This window comes from Poecile atricapillus, chromosome 9 (assembly GCF_030490865.1).
Source record: "Poecile atricapillus isolate bPoeAtr1 chromosome 9, bPoeAtr1.hap1, whole genome shotgun sequence".
In the NCBI taxonomy this organism is placed as follows: domain Eukaryota; kingdom Metazoa; phylum Chordata; class Aves; order Passeriformes; family Paridae; genus Poecile; species Poecile atricapillus.
The window spans coordinates 5637765-5662999 of record NC_081257.1 but is presented as its reverse complement, the minus strand read 5'-3'; the positions used below and the strand labels follow the sequence as shown (position 1 = coordinate 5662999).

The 25235-nt window shown below is 42.5% G+C and overlaps 1 protein-coding gene across 5 annotated transcripts in view; it reads right to left on the bottom strand.

The window, feature by feature from the left end:
• ATP2B2 (ATPase plasma membrane Ca2+ transporting 2) overlaps positions 1–25235 on the bottom strand; it is a 398648-nt gene that overhangs the window by 160655 nt on the left and 212758 nt on the right. For 4 of the 5 annotated variants that reach the window (XM_058845507.1, XM_058845511.1, XM_058845510.1 and 1 more), the window contains exon 2: positions 2734–3217. In XM_058845507.1, the coding sequence (XP_058701490.1) occupies positions 2734–2932 (199 nt within the window). In that variant the 5' untranslated portion in view covers positions 2933–3217. Of the gene's footprint in view, positions 1–2733; positions 3218–4444; positions 4520–25235 lie in introns of all 5 variants that reach the window. The other variant, XM_058845506.1, reaches the window with a different exon arrangement.

Sequence of the window (25235 nt, the reverse complement as noted above, 5' to 3'; positions counted from 1 at the left end):
TTCTTTTTATGAGCACTTAAATGGGAGCTTTCATTAGAATATAATCACTTTAAGGCAGGAAATCCCTCAGGCATAACTGAGAGCTGGGATCTCCACTGCATCTATAGCTAAAGGAGCAATCAAAGAAAATTTAAAGGAGAGACTGAAGTCTCAAAACCCATAATAATGTTATTAGTTCATTCAGCATGCAAATATTATTCTACTAAACATTCAGCAGACCTCCCCAACTCCACGCTGAATTGAGACAGGAGTTCAGTGGGAAATGAACCTCACACCAGTGTCAATGACATCTGAGTTACAAATGTGACATCTTAACTTGAGAAGTTCAAGGCCTTTAAAACAGTTTCAAAAAGCACTTGTGTGATTGATCCTACCAATCCATAGGTGGGACATCAAATACTAACATGGGAAATGACCTGAGTCAGCTCTGAGCTCATGACTACTTCTTACTTTCTGACTAAACCAGAAAATTCTGGTTAGGCCACGTTTTACTGAATTATCATCCCTGCTGCCAGGAAACCTTTCTTTCCTCTGCTCTGGTAACTGTTTCAGCCTTATCCCATAAAATTAGAAGGATTTTATGAAGATAAATTCTGGAAGAGCTTACAAGGCAGGGAAGAACCAAGTTGTACAGGTCCTTTTCACTGTGTCACAGTCACTCAAGACTCCTGCTCAGCCATTTGGTTTCTTCAAAGAAATGTCCTGCAGTAATTTTTATTTCATATTTCTCATAAAACCATGTGAGATGTGCAACACACCAAAGTATGAAAAACAGAGGAAGTTCAGTGAACTGTGCTTCACCAAAAATGATGTCTGGTTGGAAAAAGTGATTTTCAGGCACTGTTCCAAATTGTGTTTTTTCATAAAGGCATTCAATGAGGAATCCACAGTGTGCTGCAGATACCAAAAGATAAAACTAAGTATGTCAATAATTAATTTGCAAATCATGTCTGCCTGATGTTAGAATTCCATTTCCACGTAGGAAATTATTGTTTCTTTTCTTTAAGAATAGTCATGTCTTCAAGAATATCCTCTTCACTGAGCTTGGAATCAAGAAAAACAATGGCTTGGGACTCAGAACTAAGTATGAGCTTATATTTGCCATAAGCCTTTAAAGTTTCTCGTTATGAATACCTTCTCTCCAGTAAAAATTTCCGGAGTTTGACAAGACATATTTCAGAGAATTTTTCCAAGCAAAACAATTAAAAATGAGATGTAAGCTTCATGTGACTGGGAATTCCTATTATGTGATCTACTTGAAAATTAAAACCCAGCGGAGCCTTCACGATTCCAAGGCTATGCTGATTGCCATTTGAAGCTGGAAAGGTTTTTCCCTAATGCACAAGTGATGAAGTGCACGTAATGCTTGGAGGAAAGTTACCTTATCTGCAGTATCAGATATAGATTACTGCTGGAGTCAGCGCGCCACGCTGCTGGATCCATACGCTCTGTTCCAGTATGAGGAATTGAGTTTCCCTGATGTCATAAATGGAACACATAATGCAATTAACATTTCCTTTGAAGTTCACATTGACCAGGTAGCCACTAGAATGAGTTGGCAAAAGTTGACTGAAGTCACCGCCATGAACTCGGCTCAGACAGAGACGTCAGCTCTGACTTTCTGCAAACATGGAATTCTTGGAGCTGAGACATTGATGGCTGCTCCTTTGGGACCCCTCAGCTAGGGTAATTTATGGTATCACGCTACAATTGACATGTTTATGATCACACCAATAATTCCAGACTTTGAGGCATTTAAACACTGGAGGTAACTAAATGATTAATTTTAGAAAGAAGAGAATGGAACAAAGCCAAGACTTCTATCTTCTTGAAAAAGAAAAGAACTTAAAATGAACATCTTGGCTACTTTACAAGACTGCAGAAATATAGACTGAAAGACTGTGTAATTTCCAAAAGTGTTAATACTCCTTGGAGATGAAAATACTGTGACAAAAATAGAATTCTTAGAATGAAACAGAATTTTACTTGCACTTAAAGAGAAAGAAAATTGTATGAGGAGAGGGAGACATTGCACCATTGTCAATGCTTTATGGGGAGATATGTTTGGTTTGAGCATTGAAAACCAGACTAATAAATGATCAGGTAGAAGTCCCTAAAAACACTTAGGAAAATAGATGCTGGAAAGTTATGATTGGCATTATTAAACATAAGAAAGTAAGGAGCTTAATTTTACACACAATGGAAGTTCAACTAATAAAAACATCAATACAATCACAGGCTGATGATTTAAGTAAAATTACCTATGGTAATATAATAAGTGAAGATTAGTAACCTATATATAAATATAAAAATAAATCTTGATCTACACAGGAACGTAATGTGCATCTCAAAATGTCATTTCATACTTTCAAGATGTCTAAATACCTAGAAGCTGTTTTGAAGCAACTGTTTTGCTTCTTATGATCCCCAGGAGCAGAAAGATTCAAATCTCTTTGCAATGCCTAAGACACGTGCTGATGATTTGTGTCATTTTAAGGAAGAATTAATGCATTTAGCTGTTAAAACAAGAAACACTCCTTTCACCCCCATGCCAGCTTTAGCTATAGCTGGGCTGGTTTACCTTCTTTCTTAGAAGGCTCTTGTTTTTTATTGTTGGGAATAATGGCAGCACCATGAGAATTCTGTTCAGGTTGGAATCAAAACCTCTCTTTTCGCTGTCTGGAGAGCATTTACACAAAGTCCCCTAATTCAAGTGGAGCGAGGGGCACTTACCTTCTGTTGGTGATGTCTTCAGATGTCTGCAGAGCCCCTCTGTTTCCCCATAAGTCTCTTTAATTTTTACTACTGCTTCTGTCCCTCGGAGTTCCATGAGGGAGCGCAGTTCCTGCAGTGTGCACCCAAACTCTCCTGCATGGTTGGCCTCATTTCTTTGGTTCTTGGAATAAAAATCGCTGTTTGTCATGTCACCCATCGTGGCTGGTTATATTGCTCCACTCGTTGTAGCTGATACAATCTTAAAACTGTTTAAAAACGGAAGGAGAGGAATCTCGAATTCCAAGCGGAGAAATTAAAAAGAATCCCGCGTGTGTCCGGCGAGCGAGGTGGAGGATGCCTCTGGCGTGGAGGGTGTCCCTGACTGGCTGGAGGTCACAGAACGGCTGCTCTCAAGGCTGCAGACCAGCTCCACTCCATTCACCATTTCCCATTATGTTGCACCCAAGCTGTAGAATCTACATGGTCATTTCTTCCTCTGGACCTTTGGGAGCAAGCAGAAAGGACTCATTAGAAGGCGGGACGGGTGGGGATGTCAAGCAGCACCACGGTGGGGTGTCCTGGAGATGCTGCAGGTAGCAGCATCCACCCCAGGATAACACCGGCTCTGCCGTAGATAAAGCTCCCCACGGCTCGAGCACCAATGGCAGCGCCGCTCGAGTCCCAAGAGCAGCCGCTAAATGAGATGAGTCATGAATATTAATTAGTGAGTGATTAGCCCGGCGTGCAGGACGCAGCCCCGGTACGTGCTCTGCTCCATACAGCCACGCCGGGCTGTCCTCTGAGCAGAACAAAGGCTCCTGATAAGGCTCCCGGGTTAAAAACGGGTTAAACACTACCAGTCTTCATCATGGGTTAAAGCAAAACTGGGTTTTAGCACAAGGGCCGTGAAACTTCGGGGGAAACTCTAGAGCCAGCGTCACAAATGCAGAATATATTTAAATACATCACGTCTTGCAGCCTTGCCTTCTGTACCAGTGAGCAGAGCGTGGATGCGGTGGGATGGATGTCTGGGTGGGAAGAGGCACAGCCTGTGTATGAGGAGTCCTTTCCCCTGAGCCCAGCCACCAGCAGGCACAGACACACACAGGATGCTGCTGGGCTCTCTCTTTTTATTTCTTTTCCTCTTTTTTTTTTATTTTTTTATTTTCTTTTTCATGTGCAGTGTCCAACAAGTCCCATTCGACCATCTGGGAGACAGTTGATTACTTGCTAAAGCCAGCCTTTAAAACCTGTTTCCCCTTCCCATATTCTAATGAAGTGGGTTTAAACACTGCTGAAACCAGCTATTATATTTGGCACGCAGAGTTTTAACAGAGATTAAAGGTTTCTTTTTTGCCTCAAGCGGGTTAGTGCGAGTACACTGTCTAATCTAGAGGTCTCAGAATCGTTTTCATAATAAAAAAGATCTTTCAAAGGGCACCCCAGCAGCCTAATGACTGACCAACCTGTCACAGGCAAAGGGCACACGTTGAACTTTCTAGGCACAGCAATCCCCAGTGGAAATGATACATAAATGCCCAGATAAAGAACATCAAGAGGAGCCCGATGCGTTTCAAGTCCCGGTTTTATATTTGCAGAATAGTTTTAATCCCCCACCCAGCTCCAGTTGGCATAACAGGCAGGGTTTGCTATTCCCACTCTCTGAGGACATTGCCATTGCTCTGCAGTGACAAAGACCAGGCCTGTGTGAGCACTAATTTGGAGTTACCTTGTTCAATTAACAAAACTGAACCTCTACCAGCCCTCTCCTTTACAGCTTCAAACCTCAACATTCCTTTGATTTCTGTGGAGGAAAAAAAAAAATAAATAAAAGCAAATAAATAAATAAATAAATAAATAAATAAAATTCATAAATTAAATATTAAAAAAAGGAAGTTCAAGTTTCACTATGATATTACAGACCAAAATTTAAATACCAGCCAACTGCTACACATTTCTTCCACCCATCCTATTTACTGATCTATCTTCTAGTGCTAAGAACTTCTGCCACCCTCAAGTTCACATATTGCTTTTCACATTCACGAGACGGGAATTTCAGCACAAAATGTTTTTACAGCCAACAACAAAGAGAAACCAGAAGCAGGAGTTAAAAAGGGCCTTTATTTGCCCAGCAATACCCAAGCAGGAGATGGTGAAGCACACTCAGCTCTCCATGCCTGCATCCTGGGCCCTGCTCTGCCTCAATCCATCCCCAGGTAATCCCCTACATACAGCAGGAAGAAAAGGCCTTACTCACACTATTGCCTTGTCTGTTTGTAAACAGGATGGATCAGTATTCCAAACAGAAATAGCATCAGCCTGCAGCATTATTTGGGAAAAAAATTGCAGGCCAGAAATGTCACAGATGCCCAGTCAAACAGGCTTCATCCCAGGAGGCAGCAAATCGCCAGGGCTCCTCCTTCCTACCAGCAGCATCCCAGGCTCTGCCTGCTGTCAGCCACAGCAAAATGCAGACTGAGATCTGATTGTCAGAAAGACTCTGAGGCTACAGTAATAATAACAAATAGCTGAAATAGCAGGCTGCTCTTTACTTCCAGCAGCTAAAAAAAAAATAAAATCTGTTCCTAAGTGCAGTTCAGGGTTTTGAAAGCTGGGCATCTCAAACAGCCATGATTTTAAGAAAAAAGAAGACAAAAAAAAAAACATTGCTCTAATAAAAAAATATTTTTAAACAATGCTCCAAAATAATAAAACTGTTCTTAAACTGTCCTGTAACACCACAGAGAAAAGACAATTTTGAGTGTTTTCTGAAGAGAACCATCTACCAATTTCATTTCTGATGTAAAGGGTACTAAACACAGCATCAAAGACATTTTCACCAAGGTCTTTCTGTGGAATGTGTCCACTCCTCTCAATCAAAGCATGTCTTTATGCGCTAACACTATGAATTAATATGTTTTCTTCTTTCCTTAGAAATTCATTGCCATTTGTCAGCCACAGCAAGACAATGCTGTTGCTTTTCAGCATGAGTCATTTGCCTGCTTAATTTTTAATTTCACCTCCAATTAAATATTAACCCATAAACAACAAATATGAAGTTTACACTTCCTTCAGAGCTTCAGAACCAAATCAGTGGCAGCCTGTGCTGCTCATGGCTCACCTAACGTGGTGGCACCAGGGAAACACCAGCTCACGTTCCTGAGAGGCAGATGGTGAAAGGCAGCCGGCCCAGAGCGTGACTGACGTTATTCCCCGCTAATGCAGCTCCCTAATCCCGTGGAACCGGACACTCGGGCTCTGTTCCATCCCAGAATCTCTCCTAGCAAAAGCCTCGCCAGGCTGGCAGGACTGACACCTTGTCGTTCTATTAGGAACGGTGAGAAGAACGACACAGACTCTCTCAGGAGTCAATCAGGAGAATTTCTCTTAGTTTATTATTTCAGGTCTTTTTTATAGACTGATACGTGAAAAGTACAGAAAGGAAACTGTTATTGGTTAGTAAACTACTACATCACCATCATTGGTCAGTGGGGCTCACCACCCCTCAACCTTCTCCTGCAAAGAAAACAAGAAACTGACAAACAGCACCTGCAAGGCTGTTTTCTGTCTCTGAGGATTGTGTGAATTCCTCCTTAAAATTTCCCAGGCCACTTTCTCAGGCAAGACTGAGAAGCTGTGTGGCCTGCAATTCTACAGGCACTCTGTTTCAGAGTTAGCATCCATAACACCTCACCCCTCCTAAGTGGTGAATATTGAATATTTCTTCACCAAAAGCTGAGGAATAGAAAAGTTGTGGCTGGCACATGGCGGGGCTTTGCATCTCCAAAATACATCCAATTACCACACGTGGGGAAAATTAAGTTATTGCATTACCATTATTACAGTGGGTTTGGGTGAGGTTTTTTTGTTTGCTGTTTTTTGGGGTGGAGGTGAGGGAAGGGACTATTTTACAAAAGAACTCCCAATATTGAGATTTTCCAGATGTAGATATGTCCTACACAAACTACCAAGAAATCCTGATGAAGGGAGGCGATACTGGCAAGTTTTTCAATCAAAAATATCCAATAGCTCAATGACACAATAAATAAAGTGAACTGGATTTCATGCTCTGGGTGCTGCTTTCACTGCTCTATCCATGGTGGGCTTCAGTGGGTTTAATTCATAACCAAAGGCTCCCTGGAACATAAAGAGGCACCACCCCCAAGCCCTGAGAGCACAGCTTCCCACTCCATGGCAGAACAGGGTCACCTCCTCCTCCAAGAGGCAGATTTGGTCTCATCACTCCCTGTGAGAGCAGCTTAGAGGGAAAACGTCCCTTCTCAGACATGTTCAACAAAAGAGAAATAGAAACTCCAGTAAATGAATTTCACACACAGCGTTAGTTGGTTTTCCCAGATGAAAGCAGTCACTTTTAAGGAAAGTTATTTGGTTTTACTTATTCTTCCCAATGCTTCTGAAAGTAGAAAACTGAGTAAAAGAAGTCCCAAGGTGCATTTTGAAAACAGGAGATTGCTGTGGAGCAGAGATTTTTATCACAGCCCACTTGGGTACAACTCAGGTAACAAAAGACTTCATACACAGAACACCTGAGGACAACACCACCCTTATTTTCCTCATTAATAAGTCAGAATATCAGTCTGTACCTTGGTCTGGAATCTTGTCAAATATGGGTTTTGTTTGAATTTGTTGCACAAATGCAATATAAACTTGAGCTGGCTGTTTGGTTGGGTTTTTTTGGTTTTTTTTTCCAGAGTTGCTGTGTCTGGGGGAAGAGGCTTCCAGTCCTGTAGAGCCCAAGTCAAATATTTTTCATCTCCTAGCTGCTTAGAGGAAATGCATGCCAATTAAAACAAAAGCAATTTGGATGAGCTAACTGCAGGCCTGCTGGGAAAACTATTCTTTGATTTCCCTAATCAGGAAAAGTCTCATCTTGGAAGCTTGTAAATATTTTCACAGTGTGTTAGAACGTAGATATCATCCCCAAGTATTCTGACATCTGATTTCTTTTGGGCTTCTGCTGGCAGGAAAGTTAACAGCATTGTAATGAAGCCGATTTCACCAGAGCAGAATCCCAAGACTTGCATTTCACAGTCCTTAAAGTCTGGACAAATAATGGATCCATGATGAGTCAAAAAAAAACCAAAAACCATAAAAAAAAAAAAAAAAAAAAAAAAAACCAAAACCAACAAAAAACCAAAACCAAATTAAAAGAGGATATATTCTTAATCTGACTGCTTCCTCTAAAGTGTCACCTGAGGTTATGGCAACTCTGATTTCACAGTTTGCTGGTGGAGGAACTGCTTGAAGTACAGGTTAAAGGGAGGTCCCCTCTCAGCCAGGACAGAGATCAAGGTCCAGGCTCTGCTCACTCCTCGTGCAGCTGGGAGCTGGCACACCCAGCTGGCTCTCCAGGAATTCAACTCAGGGAATTTGCACTTCCCACCCTTCCATAGGGAGCGTTCCTGCCCCACTTGGACTTCACTTGGCTGTAGATAAAATCCAGCTGAGCCCTATAGAGAGCCCCCAAAAAAGGGGGGAAGAGCAGTGAAGTGTCACATTTTAGTGAGTACAAGGTGCATAACCAGATCCATCTGATAGCCTTCCTTCACGGAGCAGGACTGGAAGCAGATTTAAGGGAGTTGTCCCTTGAGGCTGAGCAAAACCAGCTGAGATGTTTGAGACTACAGTTCCTTGAGCTCCTGGGAGCAGCAGGGCAACAACTGATTGCAGAGGATGAAAACCTCACAGCAGAACTCTGCAAGAGGGAAGGAAGGAAGGAAGGAAGGAAGGAAGGAAGGAAGGAAGGAAGGAAGGAAGGAAGGAAGGAAGGAAGGAAGGAAGGAAGGAAGGAAGGAAGGAAGGAAGGAAGGAAGGAAGGAAGGAAGGAAGGAAGGAAGGAAGGAAGGAAGGAAGGAAGGAAGGAAGGAAGGAAGGAAGGAAGGAAGGAAGGAAGGAAGGAAGGAAGGAAGGAAGGAAGGAAGGAAGGAAGGAAGGAAGGAAGGAAGGAAGGAAGGAAGGAAGGAAGGAAGGAAGGAAGGAAGGAAGGAAGGAAGGAAGGAAGGAAGGAAGGAAGGAAGGAAGGAAGGAAGGAAGGAAGGAAGGAAGGAAGGAAGGAAGGAAGGAAGGAAGGAAGGAAGGAAGGAAGGAAGGAAGGAAGGAAGGAAGGAAGGAAGGAAGGAAGGAAGGAAGGAAGGAAGGAAGGAAGGAAGGAAGGAAGGAAGGAAGGAAGGAAGGAAGGACAAGGAGGAAAACCATAACCTGCTCTGTAGAGGCCTCCAGAGATGTGAAATAAATCAAGTGTGGCCCAGCTGTGGCATCTTTTCATGGCAAAGCCAAAATGTCCATCCATTTGTGAACACAATCTTCATGAAGCAGAATGAGGAATGGATTCTCCATCCAGCAGCCAAGAAAGATGATTAAATGAATCCAACAATGCCTAAACTCACACTCTCTCAAAAAAAACAAACCCCACAGAGACTTTGAAGCTCAGTTATCAGGAATGCACAAGATGCAGATGAAACTAAGGAAAAACACCACCTGAATAAAAGCCTTGGCACCTTACAAAGTGTGAAATTTCTGTTTAATACCGGGAAGCCATGAGTAGATAAAGAAAGAGAAACTGAACTTTGTCGCAAAAGTGTTCTCTGAAAATATTTCTGACTTCATCCCTACATTTCTTCATTAATTTCAAGTTGCCTCAAGTTAATCTGTCCACCTGTAAAGAAGCTGTGGCTGCCCCTGGATCCCTGGAAGTGCCCAAGGCCAGGCTGGATGGGGCTTGGAGCACCTGGGACAGTGGAAGGTGTCCCTGCCTATGGAAGGAGCTGGAATAAAATGGTCATTAGGGTTTGGTTTCCAACCCAAACCAGCCTGTGATTCTGTGATAATTCATTCATGATGAGCACACACAGATGAGACATTCATTCAGTTGTTGTCTTCAGACAGAAATATATTCCCCCTGATAATAGGATGACATTAAAACAATTAAGTTAAAGTATTATTTTAAAATATTACAAAATGAAAACATTAAGAAAAAAAAAAACAACAACACAGGCAACTCTCTGTTATAATCCCTTAACAACTGTTTCTGTCTTTCAGCATGAACCTGAGCCTCCAGTCAGTGCCAGTTTTGTTATCAGGTAGGATAAATAAAAAGGATTCCATGCCTCCTGTAGAAACTGTTGGATATTTTAAGGCAATGAAAGGCTTGTCACAGAAGAAATTTTTATTAAAGGGACACAAAATACTATTAATTTCAGTTCTACAATAAGCATATTTACTAAGGACTTCTACTAAACAGAACCTTGCACAAATTGGCTGATTTTTCTTTTTCCCATGTTGTACTAGTGTAATGGGGGGAACTGAAAGGAGAGTTGTGAATTAAAGTACCTCCAGCCCCTGCTGCAGTGCACAGTTATTCACTCTACATTTATCCCAAGCCTTTCCTCTGCTCCTCGTGGAAATGGCTCCAGCAAAGCCAAATGAACTCCTGACAGCAACAAAACTGCTTTAAAGGAATCAATTCAGGCCCATTAAATAATGAAATGACTCCATCAGAGACTTGTGGGGGACTACAGCGTGTCCTGCAGATGAAACCCTTCCTCCCCTGATGCCAGCTCCTCACTCTGCCTGCAGAGACAGGATCTGCCATGAAAAAGAGATTTTTCCAGCAAAGGCTGTCCCAGCCACCAGTTTTCAGAACTCTCTCTCTCACCCTGCTGCTGCTGCTAACATGAATTTATTATGTTTTGCTTCCAGTGCTCAAATGAAAGGTTATTTTTCATCAGCCATTTATGCTCTCAAGGCTCCAATCCCCCACTGCAAAGCAGGTTTGGGGTTTCTTTCATTCACTGCCTACCTACACCACATATTCCCACTCTTTGGGGATGTACTTCTGGCACTGAAAAGACCCATTCTTACACCTCTATAAGCTTTAGAAAATTCATGTTTTCATGTAGATTTGATTTTATACGGCACAGTTGTTGCAAGGAGTGCCAACTTCCAAACTGTGTTATCAATTTAATCAAAAACACAGCTGGGAAAAACACCTAAGGATATTCAGACTTCAGACACTCAGCATTAAATAAAGCAGATGTGAAAAAAAATAAAATTCTAAATTAAGTGCTCTAAAAGGAGTAGGTGATTAGGTAAGGAACATATCCCAGCACAGATTCCTGCAGCACTTCCAGAGTGGGGAGAAGCCCTTTTTTATAGCAGAAAACACCCAAAAGATGCACTACAGTGATGCTACATCACAGAAGGATGTTAGAAAGCATCTCCAGGGAAAAAATATTCAAAATTTCTTCCTTGGGCTGAGGTGCCTTTCTTTTTTCCCCAAAAATTATAGTTCTGTCCAGTCATTACAGTTTTGACCCAGAGAACAAGGATGAAAAATCCTATAAAAGAGCCCAAACTCACCAGGTGACAATTCAGCTATTTTCTTTACTTTGCTTCACTTAAAGTAAATTATTGGCACATAAACACTAAAAAGATGAAGCAATCTACATTTGTCCTTCATCTGTGTGTTTTACAGAGCACCAGATTTCTTAAATCTAGAATTTGAGTTACCGTGTGACCTTTAGCTGATTATCAGCTTGGTGCACACAATTTCAGGGAGTTCCAGGAGTCTGTGTGCCTAAAATACCTGATTAGATCTCATTTTATCAGAAAATTCTCCAGAACATCTTCCAGGCAATAGATTTTCCAGCTCTTTCCAGCAAATAGGATCTGAGGCTGGACAGAGACTGATTAAAGCTGACAGTCCTGCTCCATCCCACCTAAAATTTTTGGGCTTTTGCTCACTCTCTGCTAAGAATGGACACTGAGTTTGGTTCCTAATTATTACTTTTCTTAGTCCATTACTAATAATTTCATGATAAAAATGTTAAATGAACTCTCTAATCTTCATCCCTTGAGATAACCCAAATATTTAATACTTTGGTAGAAATTGCCATTTCTCCTGATTGGTCACATCCATCTTGACCTCTTTTCACATTCCTTTCTCAGATTTTTTAAACAATATTTTATTGTTTTATTTATAGGCCCTTTCAATCCTAAAAATTGAGATTAATGGAGAAAATGTTACCTATATCTGAACCACCTATCAGGCTTTTAATCAATAAACTGCAATTTCATTTCATGATTGCTCTGCCACAGCCCTCTGTGCTCCCAGCTCTACCTTGAGGGCTGCATCAACCCACGACTGATTTGAGACTTGTGAAATGGGAGTTGAAATATTTCCAGTCCTGGATAGGACTTTTTCATAAGAGCAATCTCAAAGACTTAAAGGAGCCCTGGACTTTACTGGTTTTTAAATAAACTGGAGATAAAATGATAAGAGAGTGAGGATGAGGAAATGCAGTGGAAGTGCACTCATTACTGTGAAATACAATTTTGATTAATCGCTTTTACTAAAAAGTTGACAGGTATCATGTTTTCCATAAATATGGATCTGTGGGATAACAGAGAGAATAAAAACCAGAGGAAATCCATAACTGGCCAGCTGTAAAGAAATTCATTTTGTTGTGTCATGATCTGAGCTCTGGAGGTTAAAGCACCTTTCCAATTTTAACATCCATGCTATTGTAGCATCATCAGTGTTGACACACATATCCCTGAGAAAGAAACTCCAATTTCTACATAACAACCCAAGGGAGACCATTAAGGGAAAAGAAAAAGCAAAACCAAACCAAAATCCCTGGCCTTGTTCTGCTGTTTTCTCTGTCCTTCTGTCAGCATCTATCACATAAATCAGCCAGCCATTAGCAGGGAAAAGGACTGCCTGGCTACTGTTGTCTATAAAAGTCAAGAAAATCAAAGCAGATTTAACAGACCTTTAGCCAAAAGACAGGAGACCACAGCAGAGCCACACAGAAATGGAATCAGCCTGCTGTGTTCAGCCAAGAATGCCATCATTTCAGTGTTAGACATACAAAGTCTTTTATCTGCGGGAGCCTTCAAGACTGATTGCAGAAAAATCCGATTTTTCAGGAGTTACTCTTATTTTTCAGGTGTGTGATTGCTCAGCAGGTGAAATGCTGAGCATTGAACAGATCATGAGAAAGAGCTGGTCCAGGGGGATAAAAAAGAAAAAAAGAAGACAAAGAAGTAAAAAAAAGAAACAACCCCCCTCCCAAACAAATTAAACAACTTCCACTCCAGTCTAAATTTGCAGACCTCTTTCTGCCACCTTGGTTTCACTGTCAGAGGCATTTTATTATAATATTAATTAAAGATATAAATACATGAAGCCAATACTGAAGCTTTTATTGCAGCACCATTGGTTGTTAATGAGATCCAGAAAATGGAGCTTCCATGCAAAACAAGCAGAAAAATAAAAGAGGAAGAACACAAAATATAAAAACACATCATGTTTTTTTTGTTAAAAAAAAAACAAACAATATATAGTTATTTAATGACTGAATAAAAATATATACAAATGGAAAAGACATATTTTTCACTTGCACCATTTCCACAAAGGCTGAAAAAGCAAACTGCAGGCTGTAATCTGCTTTTCTGAATATATATCTACATTTTCTTTTTGTTAACAGTGATGAAAAGAGCTTTTGCATCTCTCTCTTAGAAACATAATTTTTAAAAAACTCTTACATAAGGCTGGGATATTTTATTCTTGGGATGGGATGCAGTTCTCTAAAACAAGAATAGAGAGACCAAATTATAACTAACAGGGACCATCTCAGAGAGATTTTTGTCACCACCTGCACGTTTGATGGCAGGAGATCATTTCAGTTAACCAAGGACATAAACCCAAGCCTGTCCTGCTGTGTGCCTGCACATTTCAGAGCACTCCTACCCCATCTCACCTATTTATCAGGATTAAAAAACAGCAGGTGAAAGTACAACAAATTTAAAATCAAGCTTTAATAGGTTATAAACTGCTAAAAATAAACTACCAGTAGTTTACCACCACCAGTGCACAGAGCAGATTTCAGCTCCTATAAAACTTCTCTTCAAATCTTCTTCATGCCACTGAACCCTCAGACCATCATTATACAAGGACCAGAGGTAAAGGAAAATAACTTTATAGCTTTGCTCCACCTTATGGAAAATAAGTTATGTGGCAGAAGAAAAAAGCTTTTTCCCTTCAAAAGATAAATTTGCTTCAAGCAAAAAAATCCATCAAAATATTTTTTACTGTCACAGCTTTTTAATTTTTTCTTATAAACCAACCATCTTTATAAACCAACCCATCTTTGCTACTAAAGAGAGATCCAAGCCTGGCCAGCTTTGAACTCCAGCTCCACATGCAAACATCCTCGGTCACGAGGTAACAGAAAGTGAGAACAACCAATTGCAGCTGAAGGGATGATTTGGGCAGAATTTCTTTGCAGTTTTGCAGAGAGTGGAAGAGAGAGAGCATCCCCTCATCTGTCCCCACTGCAATAAAAACCAAGAGCCCCCAGCCCTCCCCAGCTGGCTGATTTCTCTCACCACAGGTAATTCTGACTCTCTTTGATCAGGGATTAAACACTCGGGAAGGATCGAGCCCTAAACTCACGTTTTTAATCACTAAGAAAATCAAATAGAAACATATTTTCTCCACAGTGATTTAGAAGATCTGCCCTGGAAGGCAAGAGCAGCAGAGCTGCTGGAGAGGTGAGTCTGCACCACGAAAATCCGTGTGAAAGGAGGAGAGGGAAAAATCCATCCCCGCAGGACTCGGGTGTACAATGGGAACTGTTCAGCCAAGGTCACTCCTAAGAAAGAGAGCAGCCAAAAAGGAGGTTTTAAATCTCAGTGGGCATTAGCTGAAAGACACACAGCAATGTTCTGCAGAGGTTTTAAATAGGACATGCACAAAGGATCCCAAGGAGATGGCTATCAGGCAGCCCTATCCAAATACCAAGTTTTATTTTTTTTCCCCAGGTTATTGTCATCCACGGAGAATCACGAAATCATTTTGGAGCAGAAATGATGAACTAGAATTTGACAGAAATCCCAGCCAGGCCCTGCACAAACAAAACCTCACCAAAATGGCCTTGCCAACACCATCTGAGGGGGATGAGGAGCGTTTGAGAGCCCCCAAGCAGAAGGAAGGAGGGGTGAGAGCTGTGCCCAGGCGCTGCCAGGGATGCTCACAGAGGGCACTGGGCACCGTGGGACTCCTGCTCCTCTCCCTGGCACCAGCACACACCACCTGGCCCACGGGAAGGAGCTTTGGGGACAGGCATATGCAGACAGAACTGGCACCTTAATGCTAAAAACCGGCTCATTAAACCAAAACATCCAACAGGAAGAATTAAAAAAAAAAATAAAAAAAAAAATTAGAGTTTGGGAAGAGAAATTTCCAAAGCCAAGTGTTCTCTACATTCAGCTTGAGGCAAAGCATCAATTTTAGCAGAGGGAAAATAAAATAAAAAACCCATTCTTCCCTCAAAAACGTATATGAGTACAGACATTACTCTCTTTCTGCTTCACAGAAGCAACATTTGAAAAACTACTTAACCTTTCTATTTTTATCTGGGTGCATTCAAATTACCAATAATGTACAACATGCTGTAACAAAACCACTGATGTAGGGTATAATTTTCCCTCAAGCACATTATCCTAGCTGGTGGCTCAGAAAAATAAGCTGATAAAACAGCAGCAGACATCAATTGATGGATAAAAAGCGATCACAGCTATGTAGAATGTTGCTGCCCAACCTTAAAATCATACAATTAGCCAAAAAATACAAGCTGTAGGACAGGACATACCAACAACCATGCATTAGCTACGGGGTCATCCCAAAAATCCTCCTACAAACACATTTTCAAGCAGACCAGCAGATTATCGCCTCATAATTTAGCTATTAACACACAGATTTATTTTAAAGCCATCATCATGCCTGGTACTTTTATTAAATATCTTCTTCCCTGTCAAGTTCAATCGGGATCTCATCCTAACCATGATGAGCTTTTAATTTTCTGTGCTATTAATAGCAACTTAAAAATAAAATGTTCTCTTTTGAAGCTATAAAGCTGTAACTTTCTTTAGGAGCTGCAAGGGGGAAGAGAGATTAATCTTCCTACTCTGCATCTCTTAAGCTACATTAGTTATCTGCATATATGGGAAAAAACCCAGGAGAACAAGGAAGAAACAGGAATTTTCTCTAAGAATCCCTTGATATAACTCTCTGTAAGGATTTCACATGGCTGCAGCACAGAAATGAAGAATTACCAATATACAAGGAATAAATACTTTCATTGCCAGGTAGGTTCTGAATCCCTCTCAGTGACTCTCGTGGCCATCATCAAGAGATAACAGATTAATGAATGACATAATTAGCTGCAGGATGCACAGACTCCTGTCCAGCAAAGCCCTTCAGCAGGTACTCAAATTTCAGCACAATTGGGGTCCTCATTAATTGCCCAGCAAACGAAGAAAGATGGGAAGCTGGAGATGAGTCTCATGGCACTCTGTGACCATCTGACACATGGATCAGATGCTTCCAGCTGCTCTTCCCCAGATGTCTCCTCCCAGCAAGGACAGAAGGGAAGGTACAAAGTTGTTCCAAGCCCTCTCTGGGTCTGTAGGAACAAAATTAATGCAAAGTGCTGCAGACTCCCTTTCAGCATCCTGATGAAGGCTGCTTGCACTTGCAAGGAATGACACTGTGAAATCAACTCCAGGGCTCCCAGCAGGATCACAGAGCCCCAGCAGCTGTGGAAAAGCACAGAGAAGAGTCGGGAGAGCTCCGAGCCCTCCCAGGGCCTAAAGGGGCTCCAGGAGAGCTGGAGAGGAACTGGGGCCAAGGGATGGAGGGACAGGACAAGGGGAAATGGCCTTAAGCTGGAGGAGGATAGATTTAGGTTGGATTTTAGGAAGGAATTGTTCCCTGTGAGGGTGGGCAGGCCCTGGCACAGGTGCCCAGAGCAGCTGTGGCTGCCCCTGGATCCCTGGCAGTGCCCAAGGCCAGGCTGGACAGGGCTTGGAGCACCTGGGACAGTGGGAGGTGTCCCTGCCATGGCAGGGGTGCCACTGGATGGGTTTTCCCGTCCCTTTCCACCCAAATCATTCTGGATTTGATGATTCCATGACCTTGGGACACAAGCGAGGCACTGGGCTGCTTTGAGATGTATTTTCTGTAACTGCCTCGGTGCTTGTGACCTTTCTTTTAGGATATGGGCCTTGCCACAGCTATTGAAGCCTATCTTTATCTAAAGATTGGAACACTGAAGTGTGTTTTAATGAGGGATAAACTGAGACCATCTGGATGTCTCAGCTGCCACAGAGCATGATTGTTTGCTGATTTTAACCATGGCTCTTGCAGAGAACATAGACCTGTGTTGCACAAAGTGCACAAGCTCAGCTTGATTTCTCCTTGTAATCAAATGTGTTGATCTAAAATCTATTTCCAGCAAATTACTTGTCTGTTTTGGGAACAGCTCCCTCCTCATCTCTTCAGCACGGTGATGGGGATAAGCAGAGACAATTGAGTTGAAAAGGTATTTTTGTGAGGGGCTGGCAGTGAGTGCTCCCAGTGAAATCTTCCATTTTGGAGCACAACCACCATTTACCCACAAACTACATACCAGGTGCCAACTTACATTAAAATCTGGAATTTTCTTTTCTTTTTATTTATTTTTTTTTTTTTTACTTCAAGACTTTTGGTTATTTTTTTATTGTTGTTGTGGTGTTTGGTGATTTTTTTTACAGGGATTTGTTGTAAAAAATTGATAATTAATTGGTCCCATTTGAATGGTGGTGGCATGGGGACAATCTGCATTTCTTCATGCAAGTATTTCAATGGTTAAGTGTTCTGAGTACTAGAAAATCATATTGCAGTTAAGCTTCAATAGATCATTTGTTGACCCTGTACATACCCTGCAAGATAAATAATGAGTTTATTTAGGAAGGCAAAGTAAGAAACTACTCAAAACCACCACAAAATTAATGGTCAGCAAAAGACACTGTGAAAATAATTCTGCAGATTAATTATTAGGATATTGTCTAGACAGCTGAAATTTCTGCTCAACTCTCAAGTTAAACAAAAGCAATAGGGGAATGAACCTAAATTTCCCATGTTATCACAGATTTTTTCCTTGTCAGAGGACTACAGGTATTGGATACACTCCAAATTCTAAAACCTTCAGCAAACTTCACAACTGTCTGGGTTTGGAAGTGGGGATGGAGTGAGCGTGCAATGACTTCCACCCAAACACCTCAGCCAACAGGCACCATTAACAATTCAAGATTAGAACATTCTGTTTAAATTAGTTTAAGTGCTGTTAATTATGCATTCACCAGGAATGACACCTGTGACTTCAAATTCCAAGCAGACCTGAAAATTAAAAGAGTAGAAGCAACAAGTGTTCTTGTAAGAAGAGCTACTCCAGGGATACTGAGATCATAAGTAATTGAGCATATTTTAGCATGTTTTTTTCACCCTTTTTTAATCTAAATCAAGTTCCTGAAAAAGAAATTGCTGTCAGTTGCTTTAACCTCTCAAACAGTGATCCAACACAGAATGTTCTGCCTTTTGACTATAAGGTGATTATTTGGAAATTAAATCCTATCCTGTGTTCTTTTCCTATTGGAAAAGAACAATAAATATCAATATTATCGATATTTATCAATATCAATAAATGCCTAAAGGGGAATTTCTGGAAGAGATATCTTGAGATGCTTGGGAGAAATACCCCACAAAACACCAAGATAAATTGACTTCTTGCATTTATTAGGCTCCATCTGGTACCAGGGGACATTGCTTTATTGATTTGTTGGGCTCAAAACCCTTTCAGAGACAACACATAAGAACCTACAAAAATTTCAGTTTGAAATACTTTGATTCCCACTTCTAAACCAGAATGGTTTTGATAATTTGAATTCTTCGTGTCACCTGGCACCAATGGTCATCCCAGATGTGCTGGAAAGCCACATCCTTCCCTCTGACACCAGGCCCACAAATATTTCACCATAAAGGATTCCCAAAGAAATGTATCCTGGCCTTGGAGATGTGGAGGCATCCACTGGACCAATAAAATTAAATCTCTCCCTCTACAGACGGAAGGAGAACGAGGAATTAGCAAATTCTCCAAAGATCCAGGCTAGTGCTGAACATGCCTAAAATAGCCAAAGTTATTTACCATAATATTATTAACCTGTAATATTATTGGTGATATCTGTGGCTTGGTGTGTTCAAGGTGTACCAAGTTTTAAAACAAGTTTTAAACGCTGGGATATCCATGATTAATCTGTTTGAATCAAATGCCCTGCATTGACATAACACCTGAAATGTGCAAGTAAACAAAAGACAAATCCAGTTGTTTCCAAGGTTTTCTCACCCATCAACTCCTACATGTTTCCTAGAGAAGCAAACTCACACCTCCTGCTACAGCTTTGGTTTTCTTTGTGACGCTTTGTGGACCCATTTGAAACAATTCACACATCAGAGAATTGAAATTATCATACTTCTAATAACTTTAAGCAGTTTCTCAATCTGTTTTTTCAAAATCAGAAATCTCACAGAGAGAGCACCCCCAAAACCATCTCCAGAATAAAAGAGAATTGTCAATTCTTTGCATGTTTAACTACAACCCCCCAAAAATAAAAATACAAGCTTATCTCAGAAAATTAAGCAAAACTGATCAAAGTGGAGCCCACGTCTCTGATTTGCATGCACCTAACCCACATGCTATCACAAAATGCAGATCCAGCCCACTCCTGATGGCAGAGAGCAACTCCAGCAGGTTGGGGATTAAAAAACAAGATCCCATCTCTTGCTTCAGCCTACCTCAATCTGGTGCTCCCCATGTAAATCAGTGCAGGTTTTTTAGCATTTTAAATAGAGACAACTTTTCTTCACATATGTTCCTGTGATTATTGTTTTGCCTTCTTTGAAAATGAACAGAAAACACTTCCTCAGATGTGTTCCTTAATAACCTTATGTTTATCTTGCTTTTTGTCACTTCTTGGAAGAGCAAAACTTCCCAAGTTCTAGCACGGCCATTTTGTAAAGGACTTACATTCCCACTGTGGAAAATACTTTCTGGAAATAGTGAGTGGAACAGACCCTTCCCATCCCTGTAACTGCAACTCCAGTGACCTTTAGGAAAAAAAGACAAATAGGAAAAACACACAGCTGCCATCTAAACCTCTAATTCCTGGAAGCTGCAGTAGCTTGGTGTCACCCTGAGACTGCTGAGAGCACATACACCTCATTTAGAGAGCCTGATGCCTTTTAGGGCTACCTAAAACAGAGGCCAGACAGAATTAAAGGAATAAAAATCAGTTTCTATTCACTGAAGGGTCTCCAGGTCCAGTTTGGGCTGCACCCAAAAATGGCCAATGGGTCCCAGGTCTCACACTTTTCTAAGCTGGGTCCATTTGCACATTGGGGTTCATCTCCCAATTGCAGCTGCAGGGAATGAAGTCATTTAGGGCAGCTTTGCTGCCCCCAAGTCCCTTTTGTTTCCATCTCTCAGGCCTGGGGCAGTGAGGTGTCCTTGATTGCAGGCCTGGGGAGGAATTGCTGTGTCTGAGCAGGATGGGGAAGCAGCAGCTGAGCCTGCACATGGAGTTTGGAGTCAGGCACTAAAGAGCTGCAGCACTACAAATGGATGAAAAATACAAAAGCTGAAATCCTAAGGCATGATGGAACCTTTCTTGTGGCACTGTGTGTGCTGAGGCTGTGCATCTCCATCCCAGGCAGGAGGCAGTGACACAGGCAAAGCTCTGTGTGTGTGTTTGCTCCTGTTCAGCTGCTGCTCTGCCTGACCTGATCTGCCACTGGCGAGTGCACAGGAAGCAGAGTTTATTTGCTGAATCTGTTTACCCCACTGTCAGTCAAGATGTAGGACGATGCTTAAACAGGCAACAGTCAGATTAATATAATTGAGGCTGCAGCTCGGAGCGGCCAGGGAGTCGTGCTGGAATCGCAAAGCACTTATTCTCTTATGATTAAAACCTCCCCAGGGTTATATCAGTGTAAAGACACACCAAATCAGGGATGCACAGGAGCCAGGGGACCAAGAGATGGGAGCGTTTCCTTTTGGGAACAGCTCACCAGCTCGAGAGGAAGGAGCATGAATCACGCGGAGATAAGTTGCCATTTTAATTGCATAAGGAACACTGGTGGATTTGTCATTCCTTGTGACAGAGTTTTCTCCCCAGAGTCACATTCTGAGCACAGCTCTGTTGCTATTGTGTAAGACATTTCATGCACCAGGGTGACAGCCCAGCACACAGATCCAGAGAGCCTCGTAAACAGCCTGTTTTCATTGACTCCAGGGATAGATGCCTCTCTGCTCTTCCACAACAGAGCAGGAAGACCCTGTCCAAACACAAAAAAAGGAGCAAATCAGTGGCTGAAAAGGAGCTCGAGTCCTCAGTACCATCAGACTGACTAAAAAACACACATTTCTTTGAGCTGGCATTGCTATTTCCAGCACAGGGGAAAACAGACAGGCAGCTTGCAGGTGGCATCCTCCTGCCGGGACCAACGCTGCTGGCACAGATGGCACAGGAAAAAGGGGAGTGATGGTGGTGGCAGATCCATTTGCTGAAGTCCTTAGGACCCTTTGCACTTAAACTCTTTAGTACCTCAGCACTACAAATCCCAGGCTTGGACGGACTTGTCCTGACTCACAAGCTGTCAGGAAAGTCACACAGAGAGTGAGGTTCTCATGGTGGGAGAGGGCTCCTCAAGGGCTGACCCCACAGTTCTGGCCGTGCCTGGGAGCACAATGTGCCCAGGGAGAAGTGTTGAGCTGCAGCTGGAGCTGCACCACACCAGCATCCCACAGCTGGGAACCATGACTTGGTGTCACCGTGGGCACAGTGATTCCAGTGACATTTGCCCTAGAAATGAGCCCTCCAGCTCCAGCTGAAGCACACAGGAGCCACTGGTGGCACAGCACACAGGAACTATTTCTGTATCTGTGCAGAGCTGATCTTTGCCTTTTCTCTAGCCTAGATTTTGATTTCCCCTAAGTGATCAGCGTTGGCCTAATTCTACTCCCATTTACATCAGTTGAAGCTTTACCATCAACTTCAAAGAAAATGGATTTAACCCAGTAGAGTTCATTTTGATAAATTCTCCTTTAAGAGAGAAGGACCTCTGCTTCTCCAGCAGAGGATAAGATGATGTATTTTTACAGCAGGCTTCAGAGGCGGATGACTTTGCCGTGCCCTACATTCCCGTTTGGGTTTGAGCAGCCCTGCAGTCGGGCAGCAGCTCTGCCAGCCGTGCTCCGGCTGTGTCTCAGCTCTGTTTGCAGAGCAGCTCTGGAGCCCAGGCAGGAGATTTCTCTGGGAGAAAACAGAGCAGCAGCCCCGCTGCAGGTTCACGCTCGGCACACGGCGCTCGGGAACAATCGCAGCGCTCTGGAAGGTTTCCAGTCGCGGCAGGAGCACTTTGAGGCCAAAGGCTCAGACGAAATCCAGTCAGACACGAGCCCTGCACAGAGCCAGGGCCTCAGCTCTGGCTGCTCCCCACTATTGATCTGCCTCTAATGCACCAAATGCCTGGCTGATGGACACGCTTTGCAAACTCCACTTCCACCTCTTATCTCTATCATCTTTTTACTTCCCGTGCCTTCCTAAATAATTCACTCAGCATTACTGCTCTTCACAACCTTCTGTGTCTTATTTCAATTGCATAAATTTGGATGTAGACTTTTTGGAGTACAGCCTTGGAGCTATGCCTCCCTCTTACAGGGACCTGACTCCAATTGTTAAATATTCTGTCCCAGAATGAACCTGCTGAGACACTTTAGACACAGGATCATTTGTTTAAGCTTGCATTAACCAGCAACTCCGTATGAAGAAAACTTCCCTTGTAAACAAGGTTCTGTAAAAAATTATCTGACACATTCGGCATAAGAACTTCAGTCCAAGCTTAGGTAGCAGCAGATCCACTATCAGAATAAAATATTGAAAAGGAACACTGCAAAAACAACCCTTCAAATAAGGCTCAAAATTCAAAATCAGAGCACTTGTCTGTCAGGAACAGCAGTGGTTTAGGCTTCTCAGCTTTTACAGAAAGAGGGATTGTTGCAAAAGGTACCTCTGCAAACACTACAGTGGCAGGGAAAGGAGATGGACTGGAGGACCTCAGGAGGAATTTCTTCACAGAAGGGGTGATTAGATATTGGAAGGGGCTGCCCAGAGAGGTGGTGGAGTCACCATTCCTGGGATGTTTAAGGTAAGACTGGATGTGGCACCTGGTGCCATGGTCTGCCTGATAAGGTGGTGATCAGGGATAGCTTGGACTTGATTTCAGAGGATTTTTCCAACCAAAATGATCCTGTGATTCTGTGCCTTATTAGAAAACACTTGATCTGAGGAAGAGTAACCCCAACACATCACAGATACTTAGCAGGAAGGGAAGACAGATACTGCAGTAAATGCAGTTCAAGTACTTCAGCCTTTATCCAGCTAGAATCCCCTTTAACAATTACATCCTAAAATTGCTGGAAACCCTCTCTCTGCAGGAGTATCTCACTCTGCCTTTGTACACAATGATTTATTTTCATTTTTTCCCCCCATGCCCCAAGATGGGGACAGAACCTTCCTGACTATCAGATCTTTTACCCCAAAACCAAGGTGCACTGTGGCCACCTCAACCTGGGCTGGCTCCTCTGCCTCTCTCTCTCTGATCTACCTCTGAGTTCCCTGATCATCTTCTACCCTCCCTGATCATCTTCTACCCTCCCTGATCTGTCTCTGCTCTCACTGATCATCTTCTGCCCTCCCTGATCGTCCTCTCCCCTCCCTGATCTGCCTCTGCTCTCACTGATCTTCTTCTGCCCTCCCTGATCTGACTATGTCCTGCCTGATCTTCTTCCCTCCCTGATCTGCCTCTGCCCTCCCTGCCCATCCTGTCCCCCAAGGCCTCTCAGGGATAAAGTGACATCTCTAAGGCCACAGAATGATGGTGACACTTCCCCCAGAAATTTTCCTTTTAACCAGAGTTCAAAGGGTAGTGGTTTCCAGAAAGTTTTTATCCTTGTAACCTTAATGAGCCCACCCTATGTTTCAGAAGTGACACCTTAGGTTAATTGAGCATGTTTTATCATAACTCATTTTCCTCTTTACTCACATTTCCCCCTCAGACACAGGCCTTTTTCGAGATGATTATTTCAGATGTATTATTTACTATTTTCTGGTGCAGGAAGACCTCACCCAAAGGAAGGTGACACTTGCAAAAAGGGCGCTTTAACAACAGAAATTAATTAGCAATCACTGTAATAACACCACAGCAACAAGTGTCAAACCTCCCTGCATGGACTCAAGCAGTCAAGATAAAGTTAACATTTTTTTCCTTATTACCCTGACTTTGATATACTTTCACACAGTAAATGGAAAAGTCATCTAGAAATTTGGGGCAGGTCATTTATCACTACTGAAAGCAACTCCACAAAAATGTTTGAAATGGAAGAATTTCAGTAAAGTTTTCTGAATTCCCTACACAGGACAAGACTGTGCTGCTTTCACTCCTCCTGTTTCTGCACTTTGGTTTTACCTGTATGAATTCTACTTGCTGGAATCAATTAAAGCAACAGAAAATCACAGACCTATCACAGAAAGATAAAAAAGTCTCATGAAGAATGGCCAGTAACAACCCACAACAACAGCTAAGCTGCCACTGCAGATCAGGGCTCCAGGGCTGCCAGAGGACTCAGTGACTCCACAGCACTGCACTCACAGAGGTCTCATCAGAATAAAAGTTGTCCATGACTCACAAAAACACAGGCTCACACTTCCCTGCACTTCTCCTTGGAAAACTGACTTCAAACAGCTCTCTTTTGGTTTTAGGGCTGCTTTTTTCCCAGTGTTCCTAAGAAAACCATAGGATGATTTAGGTTGGAAAGGATCTTTGAAGGTCATCTAGCCCAACTCAGCGCCAACTTCAAATGTGGAACAGCTTGCTCAGGGTCGTGCCCAGCTGAGTTTTGAACATCCCCAAGGATGGAGATTCCCACCCCTGTCTGGGCCACTGTTCCCATGTTGGAACATCCTCCTGGTGAGAAAGCTATTTATATTTGACCAGAATTCCCCTTACTGGAATTACAGCTTTTACCTCAGATCCTTTTGCTGTGCACCTCAGAGACAGGTCTGGATTTTCCTTCTTTTATGACCTCCACTGGGTGAGTGAGGAAAGGAATAAAACCCCACCCACCTCCTCTCCTGACCGAGGAATGCTCCCAAGCCTCTCCCTGTGTGCCATGTGCTCCCACCTCAGTGGCCCTTCTCTGGACTCCTCCCAGTCACCAGTATCTCTCCTGTACTGGGCAGACTGCTCACACCTCTCCAGAAGCAATATCACCAGTTTGAAACACAGCAAAGAAGTTAAAAGGCGAGGAAAGGACGATTATTAAAGAGTTTAATGCCCACATCTTGGCTCAGGTATCTCTGATGAGGCAGTTAAGCTGCTCCTGCTATTCCAAAGTGCTTTCCCTGAGCTCACAACCCCACCATCTACCCAGAGCTGCTGAGAGCAAAGGAGTTGGGATGAACTTTGCCAAAGTCCCTGGGAAAATAATTTTATTTTCAGAATCAAGAATAAGTCTTCATAACTGGCACTGGAGGAGGGGGAAAAAAAAGTTTCCATACAA